The sequence below is a fragment of the Coregonus clupeaformis genome, unplaced genomic scaffold (assembly GCF_020615455.1).
Source record: "Coregonus clupeaformis isolate EN_2021a unplaced genomic scaffold, ASM2061545v1 scaf0128, whole genome shotgun sequence".
In the NCBI taxonomy this organism is placed as follows: Eukaryota; Metazoa; Chordata; class Actinopteri; order Salmoniformes; family Salmonidae; genus Coregonus; species Coregonus clupeaformis.
In genome coordinates, this window is record NW_025533583.1 from 243,639 (window position 1) to 259,949 (window position 16,311).

General features: G+C 45.8%; 2 protein-coding genes across 2 annotated transcripts; one reads left to right on the top strand and one right to left on the bottom strand.

The window, feature by feature from the left end:
• The first annotated feature begins 52 nt into the window (after nt 1-52).
• LOC121576353 (dnaJ homolog subfamily A member 2-like) lies at nt 53-14,803 on the top strand. Its single transcript, XM_045213616.1, has 9 exons — nt 53-218; nt 963-1,022; nt 1,588-1,823; nt 1,916-1,996; nt 2,133-2,266; nt 2,365-2,561; nt 2,808-2,952; nt 3,034-3,161; nt 13,212-14,803. Exons 1-9 carry the CDS (start codon nt 141-143, stop codon nt 13,398-13,400), a joined length of 1,248 nt encoding a protein of 415 aa, XP_045069551.1. The 5' UTR covers nt 53-140; the 3' UTR covers nt 13,401-14,803.
• Nucleotides 14,804-14,902: 99 nt separating this feature from the next.
• Nucleotides 14,903-15,890, bottom strand: LOC121576354. Its single transcript, XM_041889437.1, has 4 exons — nt 15,755-15,890; nt 15,439-15,543; nt 15,260-15,351; nt 14,903-15,143 (listed from the first exon to the last, which is right to left on the bottom strand). Exons 1-4 carry the CDS (start codon nt 15,884-15,886, stop codon nt 15,041-15,043), a joined length of 432 nt encoding a protein of 143 aa, XP_041745371.1. The 5' UTR covers nt 15,887-15,890; the 3' UTR covers nt 14,903-15,040.
• Between the last annotated feature and the right edge of the window lie 421 nt (nt 15,891-16,311).

The window sequence follows — 16,311 nt, forward strand, 5'->3', positions numbered from 1 at the left end:
AGCATATCAGCTGACTGACAGCGCGCTGACTCAAATTGACGCATTGCGTATGACGTTTCCACCCGGCTTGTCTTCTCTCGTTTTCTTTCATCAGTAATTCGGCAGGTCTTTCTGTGTAGCCCTACTAGCTAGCGAGCATTATGGCCAACGTTGTGGATACCAAGCTATACGACATCCTCGGAGTTTCACCCTCCGCCTCCGAGAACGAGCTAAAGAAGGTACGTGACTTGTGTTATTATGGTTAACAAAATAACACCACCACAGTGCCTACACACACACACACAGACATGTTTGTGAATAATTAGACAGCAAAACAGGGTTGATGTGGCCTTGCCAACACTGTTCAGATGCTAAGCTAACTAGCCTTGCGAGTTAGACAGTGCATATTTCTGGAGCAAATATATAATGAAAAGCTAGCTGTGTCTTTCTCTTATTGACAACTCGATCTAAGGTAGCTAGCTAACTAGTTAGCTGTTAGGAATTTGGTTAGATTTATTTTATACCTGGGAAACTAATGTTAGGCCTTCCTTAATGCATAGAAAAGTAACGTTCGTTATCCCAGGCAGAGACCGATCGTTGCTAGACGGTACACTAGAGACTGCTGCTCGAAGTTAGCTGCAGTACAGCGTAAGGAAAACAAAACTGCAACGTTAGCTGCACTAGCTAGCTGGTTTAACGTTAGCGTGAGGAAAACAAAGCTGTCAGAGTAGAAACATAGCGGTACTAGTTCGGCTATGTGTTAGCTAGCTAGCTACAGTAGTTAGCTATAGCCGGTTAGTACATACGATTAGAATGTATCTTATTTGTCTGGTTAGCCTATTAGCTAGCTGGAAGATTTTCAGATTCACCAAGTGTTGCTCTTGCCGCAGCAGCAGTGTAAAGCTACGCAGTTAGAAAAATGTTGGCCCTATAACAGCCCAGAGACAGTAACTGATGTAGTTATGTCTCTTTTGTGTGTGCAGGCATACCGAAAGTTGGCCAAAGAGTACCACCCTGATAAGAACCCAGATGCCGGGGACAAGGTAAGAGGCAGGTGGTTATACACACAACACAATCACAACATGTGACACAGCACACAACGAATCACAACACCACACATGCAACACACTAAACACGCCACATCACGATCACCAGCCATGGTAGTACCATTACACAGGCCTATCTGTATTGAGCAGTAACCAAGACGGGTATTAATTGACTTTGGTATTACTCAAATGGCCTCCTGTCCAGAGCAGGAGTGCACCTGGCTAGTCTGTACAGGCTCCTTCTCTCTCCTGGTCTCATCTGATTCATCTACAGCACTGACTTGAGAGAACTGGCAGGTGAAAGCCAATTCCCAACCGGCATGCTCTGCATCTCTCAACTGTCCTGTGTAACATCAGTGCAGATGGACGAGGAGAGGAAAGTAAACCACATTAGACTATTGAGATGGGAGGGGAGTATCTGTGAGACAACTGCATGTGGTGATTGTTCATGCAGATTTAAAGTAAACAGTGGGAAAATGTCACCTGAGGTTTTAGAATGTCTGTGGGAGGTAGTTATGATAAAGAATGGCAGGTCCCTAATGGTTCACCCCTTCTCTCCCAGTTTAAGGAGATCAGTTTTGCTTATGAGGTGCTGACCAATCCAGAGAAGAAGGAGCTGTATGACCGCTATGGTGAGCAGGGACTGCGGGAGGGAGGTGGTGGAGGGGCTGGTATGGACGACATCTTCTCCCACATCTTTGGAGGGGGGCTGTTTGGCTTTATGGGGGGGCAGGGACGTGGAGGGGGAGGACGCAACGGGGGACGCAGGAGAGGAGAGGACATGGTGCACCCCCTCAAGTGAGTGACAGTTACTCTCCCTTCACTTCTCTAGTCTTCCATCCAGACATTGTTGGTTATGCCTTACCTAACCCTGCCTACCTGTCTAACAGAGTTTCACTGGAAGACCTCTACAATGGTAAAACAACCAAACTACAGCTCAGCAAGAATGTCCTGTGTGCTTCCTGCAATGGGTGAGTCTACACACTTTTAAAGAATGTATTTCATGTGAAGTACCGGGCTACTCCACTTTTTTAAATAAATCACATCTTTAACATGAGCTATATTGATTAATGTGATACTTTACTCCTGTCTTTGGTCCGTCTCCAGTGCGGGGGGTAAAGCGGGGGCGGTGCAGAAGTGTGTGGCCTGCAGAGGGAGAGGCATGAGGATCATGATCAGACAGCTGGCTCCTGGCATGGTCCAACAGATGCAGTCAGTCTGCACAGACTGCAACGGAGAGGGTAGGACAACAGACATTCACATAGTCTGCAATTTTATGAATACACTATTGAAACACATTTTTTGATAGGAAACTAATCCGTCTGATGTTTTTGTGTAGGGGAGGTGATCAGTGAGAAGGACCGCTGTAAGAAGTGTGAGGGTCGTAAGGTGAACAAGGAGACCAAGCTGTTGGAGGTCCATGTTGATAAAGGCATGAAACACGGCCAGAAGATCAGCTTCACAGGAGAGGCTGACCAGGCCCCAGGCACTGAGCCTGGAGACATACTACTGGTCCTACAGGAGAAGGAGCATGAGGTAATAATCTCTCTCATTCACTCACTCACTCACACACTGTAGCAGAGAGTACTTGAAGACTTAAACAAACTACTGGAAACCTCTACTAGTGAAGTGTTTGGAAATTCCTTAGGTTCCTCCATGAAGGTGGCCCTCAATTCACATCTCCTGAGTTTGAGACATTCCTGAAACTCTCGCCCACTTGTCATTCAGAGAGGTTAGATCAAAGTACTGAGAAAGTGTTCATTGTGTGTGTGTGTTCTGCAGGGGTTCCGTCGTGATGGCCATGACCTCCACATGACGCAGCGTATCGGCCTGGTGGAAGCTCTGTGTGGCTTCCAGCTGGCAGTCACACACCTCGACGGACGCCAGCTCGCTGTCAAATATCCCCCCGGCAAGGTTATAGAGCCAGGTACACACACACCACCACAAGTATATATCTATTTGGTCCGACCTGTATCATTAAATTGATGATTGTGTGTGTTTGTGTCAGGTTGTATCCGGGTGGTGAAGGGAGAGGGGATGCCTCAGTACAGGAACCCCTTTGAGAAGGGAGATCTGTTCATCAAGTTTGACGTCCAGTTCCCTGAAAACAACTGGATCAGCCCTGAGAAACTCTCCGTGAGTACCTCTAAGAACCAAATGGCCTGCCTAAGGTGCCCAACCACTTAGTTCACAGTCCAAGACATTACTCATTGTCTCAACCATCACTTTGTCTACATGATTGTACTGAGCAGGGTTTCCATTAGGAAAATGAAGAGCCGCCGGACATTTGACTGGTAGCATTTTAATTTACCGTACATTCTAAGAAGTTACCGGTCCCATATGCATTGGGTGCATAACCTAATTAGGGCGTCAACCCACAGTGCTCAGAATGACAGAAATCACATTTAGATTATGGTAATTCATCTTAACAGAACAAGTCGAGGATGCAACTACGTGCGTCCTTCTTACCGAATTCCGATGCACAATAAGATGAGAAATGAACAGCAAAATTACTAGTCTATGTCAATGTACTATCCCCCATAGTAGAACCATTTACTTAATCTATTGGTCAGCTTGTCATTCTGTGCAAGAAAGAAATAGCCTGATCAGAGCCTGAAGATACGGAGGTGCCGTTCCCCTCACAGCTCCGTAGGCAAGCACCATGGTCTTGTAGCAGATGCGAGCTTCAACTGGAAGCCAGTGGAGTGTGCGGAGGAGCGGGGTGACGTGAGAGAACTTGGGAAGGTTGAACACCAGACGGGCTGCGGCATTCTGGATGAGTTGTAGGGGTTTAATGGCACAGGCAGGGAGCCCAGCCAGCAGCGAGTTGCAGTAATCCAGACGGGAGATGACAAGTGCCTGGATTAGGACCTGTGCCGCTTCCTGTGTAAGGCAGGGTCGTACTCTCCGAATGTTGTAGAGCATGAACCTACAGGATCGGGTCACCGCCTTGATGTTAGCGGAGAACGACAGGGTGTTGTCCAGGGTCACGCCAAGGCTCTTCGCACCCTGGGAGGAGGACACAACGGAGTTGTCAACCGTGATGGCGAGATCATGGAACGGGCAGTCCTTCCCCGGGAGGAAGAGCAGCTCCGTCTTGCCGAGGTTCAGCTTGAGGTGGTGATCCGTCATCCACACTGATATGTCTGCCAGACATGCAGAGATGCAATTCGCCACCTGGTTATCAGAAGGGGGAAAGGAGAAGATTAGTTGTTTGTCGTCTGCGTAGCAATGATAGGAGAGGCCATGTGAGGATATGACAGAGCCAAGTGACTTGGTGTATAGCGCGAATAGGAGAGGGCCTAGAACTGAGCCCTGGGGGACACCAGTGGTGAGAGCAGGTGGTGCGGAGACAGATTCTCGCCACGCCACTTGGTAGGAGCGACCGGTCAGGTAGGACGCAATCCAAGAGTGAGCCGCGCCGGAGATGCCCAGCTCTGAGAGGGTGGAGAGGAGGATCTGATGGTTCACAGTATCAAAGGCAGCAGACAGGTCTAGAAGGACAAGAGCAGAGGAGAGAGAGTTAGCTTTAGCAGTGCGGAGAGCCTCCGTGACACAGAGAAAAGCAGTCTCAGTTGAATGACCAGTCTTGAAACCTGACTGGTTTGGATCAAGAAGGTCATTCTGAGAGAGATAGCAAGAGAGTTGGCTAAAGACGGCACGTTCAAGAGTTTTGGAGAGAAAAGAAAGAAGGGATACTGGTCTGTAGTTGTTGACATCAGAGGGATCGAGTGTTGGTTTTTTGAGAAGGGGTGCAACTCTCGCTCTCTTGAAGACGGAAGGGACATAGCCAGCGGTCAAGGATGAGTTGATGAGCGAGGTGAGGTAAGGGAGAAGGTCACCGGAGATGGTCTGGAGAAGAGGAGGGGATAGGGTCAAGCGGGCAGGTTGTTTGGCAGCCGGCCGTCACAAGTCGCAAGATTTTATCTGGAGAGAGAGAGGGGAGAAAGAAGTCAAAGCATAGGGTAGGGCAGTGTGAGCAGGACCAGCAGTGTCATTTGACTTAACAAACGAGGATCGGATGTCGTCAACCTTCTTTTCAAAATGGTTGACGAAGTCATCCACAGAGAGGGGGGGGGAGGATTCAGCAGGAAGGAGAAGGTGGCAAAGAGCTTCCTAGGGTTAGAGGCAGATGCTTGGAATTTAAAGTGGTAGAAAGTGGCTTTAGCAGCAGAAACAGATGAAGAAAATGTAGAGAGGAGGGAGTGAAAAGATGCCAGGTCCGCAGGGAGTCTAGTTTTCCTCCATTTCCGCTCGGCTGCCCGGAGCCCTGTTCTGTGAGCTCGCAATGAGTCATCAAGCCACGGAGCAGGAGGGGAGGACCGAGCCGGCCGGGAGGATAGGGGACATAGAGAGTCAAAGGATGCAGAAAGGGAGGAGAGGAGGGTTGAGGAGGCAGAATCAGGAGATTGGAGGGAGAAGGATTGAGCAGAGGGAAGAGATGATAGGATGGAAGAGGAGAGAGTAGCGGGAGAGAGAGAGCGAAGGTTGCGACGGCGCATTACCATCTGAGTAAGGGCAGAGTGAGTAGTGTTGGAGGAGAGCGAGAGGGAAAAGGATACAAAGTAGTGGTCGGAGACATGGAGGGGAGTTGCAGTGAGATTAGTAGAAGAACAGCATCTAGTAAAGATGAGGTCAAGCGTATTGCCTGCCTTGTGAGTAGGGGGGGACGGTGAGAGGGTGATGTCAAAAGAGGAGAGGAGTGGAAAGAAGGAGGCAGAGAGAAATGAGTCAAAGGTAGACGTAGGGAGGTTGAAGACACCCAGAACTGTGAGGGGTGAGCCATCCTCAAGAAAGGAACTTATCAAGGCGTCAAGCTCATTGATGAACTCTCCAAGGGAACCTGGAGGGCGATAAATGACAAGGATGTTAAGCTTGAATGGGCTAGTGACTGTGACAGCATGGAATTCAAATGAGGAGATAGACAGATGGGTCAGGGGAAAAAGGGAGATGAGGATTCCTGTGCCACCACCTCGCTGACCAGATGCTCTCGGGGTATGCGAGAACACATGGTCAGATGAGGAGAGAGCAGTAGGAGTAGCAGTGTTTTCAGTGGTAATCCATGTTTCCGTCAGCGCCAAGAAGTCGAGGGACTGGAGGGTAGCATAGGCTGAGATGAACTCTGCCTTGTTGGCAGCAGAACGGCAGTTCCAGAGGCTGCCTGAGACCTGGAACTCCACGTGGGTGGTGCGTGCAGGGACCACCAGGTTAGAGAGGCAGCAGCCACGCGGTGTGAGGCGTTTGTATAGCCTGTGCGGAGAGGAGAGAACAGGGATAGAAAGAGGCATAGTTGACAGGCTACAGAAAATGGCTACAATAATGCAAAGGAGATCGGAATGAAATGAACTAAACATCTGGGAAAGGAGAGAGCGGGGCCTCCCTCACTTACGTTTCACTGAAACACCCAATTATAACTCTCCCAACTTCCACCTCAGAAACTATAATTGTTGTAAACTACTGCGGTTCAATGTTTTCTAGGAATAGACTAACTTAGTTTATTCAGCTAGCTAACTTGGTACAGTATTCTTCCGTGAAAATCGTCCAGGGCACCTAGTCATATGACACCACAGCCAACTAGCATGTCGGACTCCAACAACACGGTTTAGCACCAATACTCGTCCACAACAAACCACCAGTGTGTCAACACGCCAAGCAGATCATTCGTGTCCGTGTCTAACGTTGTGGGTTAGTCCCGACAGCTTGAGCGAGTCCGTCGTCAACTTATTCAGCCAGTTAGTTAGCTAGAATAGTTAGCATACTAGCTAGCCATTGCTTTCAGACAAAGAAGAAACCCCTCCTCCCACGGCACGAACACACAGAGAGAGCCAAGCTAAAGTTAACTAGTCACCTGATGAACTCCTGATGAAGAAGAGTAGGCTAGAAGACAACTTTGAACATAGGTCAGTGTGTTATGATAATTGAAGGCAGAATTATTCACAGAGACATACTATGTTGGCTACCCAGTTCCTTTACCGTATCCTGAGCAGCTCACCAACCATTCCTACTTGTTGCTTAGTAAAACTGGACCTTTTCCCCCCATCTCCCCTAACCTGGACGACGCTGGGCCAATTATGCGCCGCCCAGCCTGTTGTGACACAGCCTGGGATCGAAACCGGGTCTGTAGTGACGCCTCAAGCACTGCGATGCAGTGCCTTAGACTGCTTTGCCACTTGGAAGGCCCTCATATCAAGTTTTTATATTATATAGTGGAACACAATCTTCAAAAAGGTACTAACCTCAGCAGTGTGGCACTTGCTTGTAGAAGCTCTTATTTCCCTAGCCATTATCACAGTCAAGACAGACCTATTTTATAGTTTTAAAAAACCATGATGTAATATAACCAAATAAAATGGAACAGAAGTGATGCACATCTCCTGTCTGGAACAGTTATTCTCAAAGAGTGATAATTTGAAATGGGGCACAATTTGTCGAGTTGAAAGACACATTTGTCAGGGTTACATCCGAAATCGGTCTTCTTTTCGAGATACAGACATTTAATTTATTATGTTATTTTGGAATTTTCTAAATGGATTAACAATTCCACATTGAACACTGCATGGGGATGAATTATGGCCATGACATCTGCTTGATGAGTAGGCCTATGCTTAATGATTCTGATGGAAAATACTATCTTTGTTTTAGGATATTTTTAGTCTGGAACCTGTCTATATTTAGTGGGGTTATAGGCTAACCAATTTTAGATTGCGCTAGCAGTTTGCAAAGTAGGGTCGTCACTAGTTACTACAGCCACAAAGTAATAAACCCCACCGGTTTCTACAATTTCTCTTCTTAAAATCTGATTTTTAAACAACTCTTAACCTTATGCCAAACCCTAACCTTAAATTAAGACCAAAAAGCACATTTTTGTTTTCACGAGTTTTTACCTTATATCGATTTTGACTTTGTGGCTGTGGTAACTAGTGACAACCGCAAAGTAGCCTAACATGCTGACCACACCGCCGGTGTTGCGTGCTTGAGCGTTGCAAAATAAATGTACACGTTATTCAATCATTTAACCCAAACTGCTCGCGCGCGTTAACGAGCGTCTGCGTAGCCAGGTGCTAAAATAGAACTTGGTTCTAGTTTTGACTCTTGATGCGCTGCAAGTCCCGCCTCTCCCATCTCCTCATTGGTTTTTAGGAGCATATACCCACGTGGGTGATTGAAAGATGAACTGAGGTCCACACTCCAGTTCAGTTGGTGGTGGTAATGCACCTTGAAGTTGGTTGCCAACCGCCATATAAAGTCCACAGACGAAGAAGAAGACGACAACCGAAGGAGGAGAGATTACTAGAAACTACATTTCCCCATTTACTAGAAACTACATTCCCCCCACGATTGTGTGTGTCACTCAAAATGGGTCAAAATTCTACAAAGATCCAGAAAAAAAGGACCTTGTGCATTTCAGGTAAAATAACAACCCAATGTTTATATCCCATGACAAATTAGCTAGCTAAATGTCCATGAATGGTTCATGTGTTTCGATCTCTTCCCAAATTAATATAATTGGTTCAGAGTTCGTTTTGATATTTCAACCTGCTTGTTCCTGATCGCGTCTGGTGTGGATGGACAAAATCAACATGCGGCGCGGATGGCGCACGCGCGTGCCAGGTGTAGTCGGCGTGTAAGTCGAAAATGACGCAATTGTTCCAGAATTGCAGCTCATTATTGGAACACATATTTCCCTACTTCAGTCAACCAGTCCATTTTGAATTTGTGATTTAACTGTCATCATTTGGCAAGGAACGTAGCTTGTTTATCCCATCAGTTAGATGCGTTTTTATAGGCATTTATTTCTGTAGGCGCATTCAACACGCGTGTATAGAGGGAGCAGTCGGAACGCAGTTGAGTGAGTGAGTGAGTGAGTGAGACACAGAGGGGCTAGGCTACTTTGAAGCAAGGTAAACATGCCTCATAATATGTAGTAAAATGTTAAGGTTTCAAACCATTAAGTATATGTTTTCAAAATGCATACTACCTCCAGCTCATTGCAAAGTGGTGTGTGACGCGTTCTAGGCAGTTTACCGTTACAGTGCCTTCAGAAAGTATTCGTACCCCTTGACTTATTCTACATTTTGTTGTGTTACAGCCTGAATTTAAAAATGATTCAATTTTAGATTTTGTGTCACTGGCCTACCCACAATACCCCATAATGAAAAGATGAAATGTCTTGAGTCAATAAGTATTCACCCCCTATGTTATTGCAAGCCTAAATAAGTTCAGGAGTAAAAAATAATCTCACCCAACTACACAAAATACCCCATAATGACAGTGAAAACATGTTTTTAAAAATGTTAGCAAATGTTATTGAAAATGAAAAACTGATATTCATTTACATAAGTATTCACACCCCTGAGTCAATACTTTGTAGAAGCACCTTTGGCAGCTATTACAGCTGTGACTTTCTGGGTAAGTCTCTAAGAGCTTAACACACCTGGATTGTGCAACATTTGCCATTATTCTTTTCAAAAATTTTCAAGCACTGTCAAATGTAGTGTCCAGTGTAGATTTGGCCTTGTGTTTTAGGTTATTGTCCTGCTGAAAGGTGAATGAATCTCCCAGTGTCTGGTGGAAAGCAGACTTAACCAGGTTTTCCTCAAGGATTTTGCCTGTGCTTAGCTCCATTCAGTTTATTTTTTATCCTGAAAAGCTCCCCAGTCCTTAACAATTACAATCATACCCATAACATGATGCAGCCAACACTATGCTTGAAAATATGGTGAGTGGTACTCCGTAATGTGTTGTATTGGATTTGCCCCAAACATATATTTTTTTTATTCAGGACAAAAAGTTAATTGCTTTGCCACATTTTTTGCAATATTACTTTAGTGCCTTGTTGCAAAAATATTTTTTTGTCTGTACAGGCTTTGTTCTTTTCACTCTGTCGTTTAGGTTAGTATTGTGGAGTAACTACAATGTTGTTGATCAGTCCTCAGTTTTCTCCTATCGCAGCCATTAAACTCTATTTTAAAGTCACCATTGGCCTCATGGTGAAATCCCTGAGCGGTTTCCTTCCTTTTCGGCAACCGTATCGTTGTAGTGACTGGGTGCATTGATACACCATCCAACGTGTAATTAATAACTTCACCATGCTCAAAGGGATATTAAATGTCTGCTTTATTTTTTACCCAGCTACCAATGGGTGCCTTTCTTTGCGAGGCATTGAAAAACCTCCCTGGTCTTTGTGGTTGAATCTGTGTTTGAAATTCACTGCTCAACTGAAGGACCTTACAGATAATTGTATGTGTGGGGTAAAGAGATGAGGTAGTCATTAAAAAATCATGTTAAACACTTATTGCACACAGAGCAGGGCATACAATTAACTTTTTGGTCCACTAGCCACTGTAGCAGGTAGATTTTAAAAAATCTGCCAGACGCTCAGACTTTTTACCAGCCCAAATAAATAAAAATCTGCAAAGATTACACCAACAAGTTGTAGGAGTCGACTCTTCCTCAACTCACAAAACACACTAATACGGATGCGCACACACATACACACCATCTCATTATTGCAGTCCTACTAGGGAGACTACATTTGTGTTCTAGAGGACTGACATGAGCATGATGCTGCCCTTTGGCCTAAAAAATGCCTCTTTTTTTTTTTCTTCTTTTTTTCTTTTTATAGAAGGTGATATGTAGGAACTATAATATTTCAGTAATATCTCTGCTGTGTGCAGCCTTGACGGATCCCACGGGATGATGCGGCGCACTCTATTCTGACAAACCTGTTCTTTGGCATGTTATAGCCCTATTTGGACGGGCATTACTAGAGACGTTGGTTTTGTAATTATTATCCAAGCATGTGTGGTATTCCAGAGGACAATACACACAGGATTAGTTTTTCCAAACTGCCCCCTGTAATTTTAATTTTTTACTCTTATGACAGAAGCCTGGAGGTTTTTATTGTAGGTGTGAAGATATTTCATTAATTTCAACGTCTTGTCTAGATGATAATGCTCTACACTGCCAAATGTATAGGTCTCCCCATAATATTTAAATTGATGAAGTGTGGTCATAATTTTTTTAGCGATCCATCCATGGTAGATGTCCTTCCTAATAACAATGCCCCACATCCTGCTGATTTGAGCTGCTGAACTGTATTTGCATTTGACTGTGTTTATGGATGAGAAAGTGAACTTGCCATTTCCAAAAAGTTTAGCGAGGATACTGCTTTGCGATCTATTGCCTTGGACAGGGCTCTCCAACCCCTGTTTGTGGAGAGCCACCATCCTGTAGGTTTTCATTCCAACCCTAATCTAGCTCAATCAGGTTAGTTACAACTGGGGTTGGAGCAGAAACCTACAGGAAGGTTTGTAGCGCTCCAGGAACAGGGTTGGAGTGCCCTGACCTAGGACATCAACAGCCAGCCAGGGTTTCATTAAATAATCTATAGGCAATACTTTTATTTGTATTTATAGTTGCCGTACCAGGCGGTGATACAGTCCGACAGGATGCTCTCAATTGTGCATCTGTAAAAGTTTGAGGGTTTTAGGTGCCAAGCCAAATTTCTTCAGCCTTCTGAGGTTGAAGAGGCACTGTTGCGCCTTCTTCACCACACTGTCTGTGTGGGTGGACCATTTCAGATAGTCAGTGATGTGTACGCCGAGGAACTTGAAGCTTTCCACCGTCGATGTGGATAGGGGCGTGCTCCCTCTGCTGTTTCCTGAAGTCCACGATCATCTCCTTTTGTTGACGTTGAGTGAGAGGTTATTTTCCTGGCACCACTCTCCCAGGGCCTTCTACATCTAGCTACATATTGAACTTCCATCCTCTCAGGCCAGGGGCACAACAATGTATGAGATAATGGTTGGATCAGAATAGCCGTTATAATCATTGGCCAGTATGGAGAATTAAGTAAAACCACTATCTCCATACATGGCTAATTTAGGAAAGGGCCCATTTTAGCTAGCTAGCCAGCCACCGGAGGACAACAACACAAAGAGATGCAACAATTCAAGTTTTTCTGTCAATGACGTATGCTCTCAATGGGATTTGATAGAAGTGATGCCAAAATCCAAGCTAGCTTCCCCTGACACTTTTTTGTTGTTGCGCCAGCACTATTCACAATTGAGCTCGCTCAGTTTAACTCAATGCTGATTGGCACATTTTTGTATACTTTTTATCAAGGGAGGCCAGATGCTCGCTGACTTCCCTTGCCTTCAATGCTACGGGCAGCAACAATGTCATACTCGTTGGTACCAGACAGCATCAGACAGAACGCCTTCAGGCTCTGATCAGTCCCTACACCCAAACGAGGGCACTGCGTTCATCCACCTCTGGCCTGCTGGCTCCCCTACCTCTGCGGAAGCATAGTTCCCGCTCAGCCCAGTCAAAACTGTTCGCTGCTCTGGCACCCCAATGGTGGGACAAGCTCCCTCACGACGCCAGGACAGCGGAGTCACTCACCACCTTCCGGAGACATTTGAAACCCCACCTCTTTAAGGAATACCTGGGATAGGATAAAGTAATCCTTCTACCCCCCCCCCCCTTTACTCCAACCCCACTACCATTTTTACTACAATTTTTACTCCTGAACTTATTTTGGTTTGCCATAACAAAGGGGTTGAATACTTATTGACTCAAGACATTTCAGCTTTTCATTTTTAATTTGTAAAAATGTCTAAAAACACAATTATACCTTGACATGATGGGGAATTGTGTGTTGGCCAGTGACACATTTTTTTTCTTCTAAAATGTAATCCATTTTAAATTCAGTCTGTATTAACAAAATGTGGAGAAAGTCAACGTGTGAGTACTTTCTGAAGGCATTTGAATGGGAAGTGCACTTCAATTACCAGTTGAGAAATAAAAACAGTAGCTATTGTTAATGGTGGCTATCAAAACAGTTAACACATTCATTCATTTAGAATTGTTGCACAATGATTGGGCTTATAAAATCATGTTTCACTCCAGCAGCAACAGGAGCTGTAGCAGCAGCTCTCACATTGTCTGACTGATTTTCCGATAAGCATGACCGGTCAAATGTATTTACATCGACTGGTATTTTCATCAATGAATGGGCTAAATAGCATTGTTTTTCAATGGGATTTTTTTTCCCCCCAAGACAATTGGCCAGCGCCAATTTTATTTATTGACTTTTCATTGTTTTTATCATCCAAAAGCCGGCTATTACCGGCTAACCTGGTACTGAGATATACAGAATGTGTGTTTTGCTTGTGTTTTTAGGAGTTAGAGGATCTGCTGCCTGCACGTGCGGAGGTTCCAGTCATCTCATCGGAGGCGGAAGAGGTTGACCTCCAGGACTGTGAGGTCAGAGGTCAGGGGTCAGCGGGGGCCAGGAGAGAGGCCTACAATGACAGCTCTGATGAGGAGGGGGGACCACATGGCCCGGGGGTACAGTGTGCCCACCAGTAGACTGAATACACACACACCATACATACACACCCTTCTCTCGCTAGTCTGTGTGCCCATCTGTTGAGTACTGAGAGAAGGGCACCCCTCTACTGCCCCTCCTCCAGGTCCCATCAGGACCCTCCATCCGCTTCATTCCTCCATCAGCCAATCAGTGTGTGTGTTTGGGTGTGGTCAGCAGGCTGTGCTGGATGTTTAGTGACCATTTGACATCCTAGGTTTGTAGGCTCTACATCTGTCTGGAAACGTTGTCATTTGGGAACCTTGTGTATAAAATGAAAATATTGTCTGGTGAAATTATTAATTTATCTTCTAACAGGCTTCAGTGTCGTAGTCTAGTCTTAGTCACACACCAGGGCATGCTGAAAACACATTTAACAAAGGCCTACCATAGCCCCTGGTCTTCACGGCAGCCTGCTGAGCCACACAGAAAACTATTGCATCACTTCCTGTAAGCTCAAACGTCTCCCATCGCGAGGCACCTCGGGACTACCTGGTTCAGATTTCTCTCCACCAATCAAATAGCTTGAATCTTTAGGCTTATTTACCTTCAGTCAGAACATGTTTCTCTTCTGTGTGAGGATTGTGCTTTTGCGCATGCGTGCGTGTGACCACAGAGCTTGTGTCTTGAGTAGCATACTCTAAACTGAGTGTGTGTGTGTGTGACCTGATTTAGTAGCTGGGTGTGTGTGTGAGCTGCTGTAGAATGTTCTGGCTTCTCTGCTCATAGCGGTGTTTGTTCTGTGTGTAGCGGCAGTGTAAGTGGAGACCTGTTTATGTTCAATTAAAGATAAAAACATCTGAATGTGTTGAACTTCATGTAACCTTTAACCCCCTAACCTCTGACCTCTGTATTATACACAACTCTCCATGCCAGTAGAACTATCACATATGCCATCTCAACTTCCATTCTCTTAGCTCTGTAAATACCAGCCCCAGCCCCTGTGCATGGTCACATCTCAATACTCTACAGTTGCCTCCTCCCCTCCTATCCAAATTCCTGTTCTTCATCTGCACTGATGGGACAAGACAGCATGGTCATGGTCAGTTGGCACAAATGTTTTGGAACACTACCTGAAAAACAATCATTTCCAGTTTCAACATTTTGCTTTAGTGTGCCCTATTGAACATGATCCAGGTGAAAGCAGCATAGCGTTACTAGGCCACACATGGATTTCCTTTCTCATGTCCAGTTCTGTCAGATCAGTACAGATGGAGTGGATAGGAGGATACTTTAAACTGTAGAGATGTAGTCATGTGACTGTCACTGTATATATGCTAAATAGGCCACTGGATGGACATGCTACAGACAGACAGGCTTTATTTAGTAAATTATGTTATTATTGTTGATGATGCTCATGTTTGTCAGGATGACAATTAAATTGTATAATAAACTGTCACCATCAGCTCTCTTTGTGTTCATCCACTTACCATCAGGCTACAGTATAAGCCAATGACAGAAGAAGCCAGAAAGTTTAATTAAAGCTGACTTGTGCATACCCAGAAAATTACTGAACTGAAACCAGTATGGCTAGTGAACGGGTTGGGTAGTAGTGTAGCGACTGACAGATTGCGGGGGAACAGCCGGAGCGGGACTTTAACCAGCAAATACTGATCCAATTTCTAGTGACATAGATGCATAATTAGCTTGTGTTGGTGGCTAGCCTGAGTGAGTCAGCAGTGTCGTCTGTCTCTGCACTGTGGAGTCCAACTGGACCCAGCAGCTCCTTGAAGCCTGCTGTATTCCTGGGAGGAGGGAGAGGAAAAGGGAAGGAGGGAGAATAAAGAACGAGTGAAAGGTGGAACTTGACACCAGTCTGGTTTGTTACCTGTATCTCTTACGTATTACTTGTGTGTGTTACCTGTCTCGTTTGGACTGCATGACATAGGAGCGCTCTCTCCTCAGCTGCTCCAGTCTCTCTCTGACCACTGTCTTCTGCTGGCTCTTATCCGCCTGACAGAAACACACAGCCCAGAATCACACACCCCCTCCAATGCCTGACAACGGGGTATATTACATGTGGTTGTGTGTGTTTGTCACCTGGGGCAGGTTATGTGTGAGGTGTCTGAGTCTGTCAGTCTGTCTGAGGCCCATCAGGTCTTCCTGGGACTTCTTGTTCTGCATGATTGTCAGCCGCTCCTGGACCTGATACACAGGAAGTAGTCACATGCCTCAGTGACATTTCTCTTTATAATATTTTTTTTCTTTGTGCTGTGCCTTTCTTCCTAAAACCCACCCTCAGTACATCTCTCTCTCTCTCGCTCGCTCTCACACATATACCCTCAGTAGTTCTCCCTGTCTATTCTATCTCTTCTGTCTCTTGATCCCCTCCACTCACTCTCAGTAGTTGTCTCACCCTCAGTAATTGTCTCTCTCTGTCTCTCTGTTGTTTCTGCTCCACCTTCCTCTGCAGGTCCACCAGGCTGCGCATCGTTCTCTCTCTCTCCATCATAGAGACTGGCTCCAATGTCCTCTCTCTCTCTATCATAGAGACTGGCTCCAATGTCCTCTCTCTCTCCATCATAGAGACTGGCTCCAATGTCCTCTCTCTCTCCATCACACTCCCTATTGTGTTCTCTCTCTCCATCATTCTGTCTCCCTCTAGAGTAGTGTGTGGGGTGTTGAGGGTCTCCTGGGCTGATGTAAGGGGTGCAGGTCTACTCAGGGCCCAGGGCTCTGTCATGTCCTCCCTCTCCCCTCCCACAGAGCCCGGGTAAGCACTCTCATTGCCTCCCACAGAGCCCAAGTAAGCACTTCCATTGGCTCCCAAAGCAGTGAGGTCATCAGTGTGTTCCTCATCGACAGGTGGACTTCCGCGCCTCCTCTCAGCCTCAGCCTCCTGCTGGGCTCTGCCCCATGTTGGAGGCTCCTCAGTGTGTGTGTGCTCAGGGGGCAGAGTGTGTGTGATAGAGG

Excerpts from the sequence above, each read along its gene's own strand:
- LOC121576354 (XM_041889437.1), bottom strand. The coding sequence starts at position 15,886 with ATGATAGAGAGAGAGAGGACATTGGAGCCAGTCTCTATGATGGAGAGA. Across the intron at positions 15,544-15,754 it reads GAGAGAGACAATTACTGAGG|GTCCAGGAGCGGCTGACAAT; the intron begins GTGAGACAACTA and ends CCTGTGTATCAG. Across the intron at positions 15,144-15,259 it reads ATGCAGTCCAAACGAGACAG|GAATACAGCAGGCTTCAAGG; the intron begins GTAACACACACA and ends CCCTCCTCCCAG.
- LOC121576353 (XM_045213616.1), top strand. The coding sequence starts at position 141 with ATGGCCAACGTTGTGGATACCAAGCTATACGACATCCTCGGAGTTTCA. Across the intron at positions 1,824-1,915 it reads GACATGGTGCACCCCCTCAA|AGTTTCACTGGAAGACCTCT; the intron begins GTGAGTGACAGT and ends CCTGTCTAACAG. Across the intron at positions 2,562-2,807 it reads TACAGGAGAAGGAGCATGAG|GGGTTCCGTCGTGATGGCCA; the intron begins GTAATAATCTCT and ends TGTGTTCTGCAG.